The sequence below is a fragment of the Lipotes vexillifer genome, unplaced genomic scaffold (genome assembly GCF_000442215.2).
Source record: "Lipotes vexillifer unplaced genomic scaffold, Lipotes_vexillifer_v1.1 scaffold1011, whole genome shotgun sequence".
Classification (NCBI taxonomy): Eukaryota; Metazoa; Chordata; class Mammalia; order Artiodactyla; family Lipotidae; genus Lipotes; species Lipotes vexillifer.
The window spans coordinates 2,693,250-2,697,483 of NW_006787698.1; the positions used below are offsets into that span (position 1 = coordinate 2,693,250).

Here is a 4,234-nt window from a genome sequence, read left to right on the forward strand (position 1 = left end):
TCTTCCCCTTGCCTCTCTCACTTCCCCTTTCCCCAGCTGGAGTTTTTTGGGGTCACCTCCCTGATGAACTACCTTCACGAGAATCCTTGTCTGAGCACCTCCAACTGGGGGACCCTAACTAAGGCATTCCTAGACCACCGTGTTTATGAGAAGGCACGTGTGTGTGTGTGTGTGTGTGTGTGTGTGTGTGTGTGTGTGTGTGTGTGTTGGCTTGGTTTGGGAGCAGTGCTGGGAATGGGGTGTGTCACTGTCCAGTGATCAGATATTGTGGGGAGCTAAAGGCAAATGAAATGGTGAAAGCTCTAGACCTTGGAGTCAGAGGGTCCCAGATTCAAAGCTCGGGTCCGGGTAATCTTGGACAAGTCACATCTCCTCTCTCAGCCTTGGCTTCCATTTTAATTGTACTTTTTTGGTGAAATAGGTGGGGGTAGGAATCCCTAGTATATGATGTTGACATGATGATGAAATTAAATTTTATTAGAAACGTGCTTAGCACAGTGTCTGGTACCTGAGGGCTCTGATGATGGTTTGTATGGGGGCAGGCTGGGGGGAGACCGTTGAGTTTGGGGCTTGCTTCATTGGGTAGTGGAAGCTTATTTGTTATTGGGTGCAATAAAATAAGGTGATGAGAGACAGGAGATAGATGTTGCTGGGGGGAAGAAAAAAGTGAGTAACAAGGAAGGAGAGAGAGAGGGAGATAGACCCACACAGGGACCCATCAGCCAGACAAACTTCTCTTCACTGTGGGGAAAGGAGTGGATTAGAGGTTTGTCAGACTCTCCTTTATGAGTGGAGGCAACTCAGCAAAAAGGGCAATGATGCCTTGGCTGCATTGAGCAATTCTAGCTCTGCCCTTCCCCTCTCCCCACATCCTCTATTACTGAAAACCCTGGGAACAGTGAGAAAGCACTCTTCATTGAATGACAGAACCTGCACGATGTGGAGCTTCACTTTTTTCCTCTTTTGGGGTGAGTATGAGCCTGAATAGGGGGTCTGGAGAGAGGCTGCACTGGAAATAGACTGTAAGGAAAAGGGAGGGCCTCGACTGTCCAGCCAAGAGATCATAATTCTAGGCTGGACACTGCAAACATCTTCACTGGGGAACCTTTGACCAAAATCATTTGGTTCAGGGAATTCATCTGTCAAGGAAGAGTTTCGTTATAGTCATTCAGTTGACATGTATTTCCTGAGGACCCACTGTATGCTGGGTGCTGTTTTAGGCACTGAGAATAGAGCAGTGAACAAACAGACAAGGTTTCTGCCCTTGTGAGGCTGACATACTGGTGGGAGGAGATAGGAAGAAAGGAAGTCACTAACGGTAATAGCAACCTCCCAAGTAGCACCGTTCTAAGTTCCTCAAATAGAGAATGTATTCAATCTTCACTAAATGCCTCTGATATTGGGTCATTAATAGTCCCATTTTCTCAGGGTAGTGGGATTGCTGGGTCATATGGTAGTTCCATTTTTAGTTTTTTAAGGAACCTCCGTACTGTTCTCCATAGTGGCAGTACCCACTTACATTCCCACCAACAGTGCAAGAGGGTTCCCTTTTCTCCACACCCTCTCCAGTATTTATTGTTTGTAGATTTTTTGATGATGGCCATTCTGATCGGTGTGAGGTGGTACCTCACTGTAGTTTTGATTTGCATTTCTCTAATGATTAGTGATGTTGAGCATCTTTTCATGTGCTTCTTGGCCATATGTATGTCTTCTTTGAAGAAATGTCTATTTAGGTCTTCCACCCATGTTTTGATTGGGTTGTTTGCTCTTTTGATATTGAGCTGTATGAGCTGTTTGTATATTTTGGAGTTTAATCCCTTGTCAGTTTCTTCATTTGCAAATATTTTCTCTGATTCTGAGGGTTGTCTTTTTGTCTTGTTTATGGTGTCCTTTGCTGTGCAAAAGCTTTTAAGTTTTATTAGGTCCCATTTGTTTATTTTTGTTTTTATTTTCAAAATTGGGTCATTTGTAGAGACGTGGATGGACCTAGAGACTGTCATACAGAATGAAGTAAGTCAGAAAGAGAAAAACAAATATCGTATATTTGCGCATGTATGTGGAATCTAGAAAAGTGGTACAGATGAACCTATTTGCAAAGCAGAAATAGAGACATAGATGTAGAGAACAAACGTATGGACACCAAGGGGTGGAAAGGCCGGGGGTGGGATGAATACAGAGATTGGGATTGACAGATATACACTACTATGTATAAAATAGGTAACTAATGAGAACCCTCTGCATAGCACAGGGAACTCTACTCAATGCTCTGTGGTGCCTGAAATGGGAAGGAGATCCAAAAGAGAGGGGATATATGTATACACATAGCTGATTCACTTCGCTGTACAGCAGAAACTAACAAAACCTTGTAAAGCAACTATACCCCAATTCAAATAAAATAGTCCCATTTTACAAAGGAGAAAAATGAGGCAAAAGAGATTAAATAACTTGCCCAAGACCATTTAGCTAGTAAGGGGTAGAGCTAGGATTTAAAAACAGGCATCCTGGATCCAGAGTCTGTACATCTCTAAACTATACTGCTCCAAATAACAAATAAACAAAAGCATTTCTGGGAGTGGCAAGCGCTATGAAAGAAATTGTCATAGAGTGTGACTGGGGGTTATGCAGAAGAGGGAAGTCAGGGGGAGGTATTTCTGCAGAAGTGATGTTTGTGCTGAGGCCTGAACAATGAGATGGAGCCATCCTGTCTGTTCTCTTAATTTTTTTTTTCTTCGGGTGTCAGTTTTTCTTGGTCTTGCTTATTTTTCATGTCATGGTTTCCTCCACGGGTCTCGTGAGTTTTGGTCTTTCGTTCAAATCTAAGAATGGGAGACCTTATCTAAGCAACAAGTGTGGGTTTTCCTCTGTGTTGTACATTGGATCCGTTTCCCTTATTTCACTGAGGAGAAAATTTGGTCACAAAGAGATTAGGTAACTTTCCCAAGGCCACGTAGTCTGTAATTGGTGAAACCAGATTTTTAAGCCCAAGCATTTTGACCCTAGCGCTGGTATGCTTAAACACAATGTTCTGTTGCCTTTAAAATAATTAAAGAGCAAGAGAATTTCAGTTAGTGATAATAAGAAAGTTGGGAGTTTGGGTCTGTGGGACTTGTCGACTGGCAGGTTTCATTAGAAGGAGCAGGTAATTTGTGGACCTCAAATGCTAAAATGCAGACTTGTTTCTTTGGGGTGTCAGCACTGGTGCTGGCCATTAGCACTCTATTCTGCCCTTAATAAGCAAAGAGTGGTGATGTTGACATTGATGATGGTGGTGATGGTGTTGGTGATGCTGAAGATGATGATAATACGATGATGATGATGGTGATGATGATATGATGTGATGATGGAGAGGAGCTAAATGTTGGGGGGCTGCACTGCCCTTTAGATGTTAAAAAAATTGTCTTACCCTCCCATTAAAATTTAATACTACAGATATACTATATACTTATTTATATATTATATGTATATCTGTATGTGTCTTATACGTGAAGAGTAAGATTTTTTCGTCTCTCCCCAAGAACCAAGTTTTGCTCTTGGGGGGAGATATCATTTCTTTTGAGAATGCATGTTTCAATGCATGGGGATTTTTTTTTTTTTTTTTTCGCGGTACGCGGGCCTCTCACTGCTGTGGCCTCTCCCGTTGCGGAGCACAGGCTCCGGACGCGCAGGCTCAGCGGCCATGGCTCACGGGCCCAGCCGCTCCGCGGCATGTGGGATCCTCCCGGACCGGGGCACGAACCCGTGTCCCCTGCATCGGCAGGCGGACTCTCAACCACTGCGCCACCAGGGAAGCCCATAGTATGGGGATTATTTTTCTTCTAATTTTTATTGGGGTATAGTCGATTTACAATGTAGTGTTAATTTCAGGTGTACAGCAAAGTGAATCTGTTATACATATACATATATCCACTCTTTTTTAGATTCTTTTCCAATATAGGCCATTACAAAATATTGAGTAGAGTTCCCTGGGCTCTACAGTAGGTTCTTATTAGTTTTTTTTTTTTCTTTCTTTTTGGCCGTGCTGCACGGCTTGCGGGATCTTAGTTCCCCGATGAGGCATCGAACCCATGTTACCTGCAGTGGAAGTGCGGAGTCCTAACCACCGGACCTCCAGGGAATTTCCTCAATGTATGTTTTTGAAAATCATCTGGAACTCTTTGTAAATGAAAAAAAATGAAGATAATACAAACAAAATGAAAAACGAAAATGAAGTGCAGAAAAGCAGGAATTGTGGCTG

General features: G+C 43.0%; 1 protein-coding gene across 1 annotated transcript in view; it reads left to right on the forward strand.

Annotated features, from left to right (window-relative positions):
• The first annotated feature begins 937 nt into the window (after nt 1-937).
• The window catches only part of ADGRE1 (adhesion G protein-coupled receptor E1), a 47,683-nt gene continuing 44,386 nt past the window's right edge, over nt 938-4,234 (forward strand). The window contains 1 exon segment of the mRNA XM_007460740.1: nt 938-968. Coding sequence (XP_007460802.1) covers nt 938-968 — 31 coding nt within the window.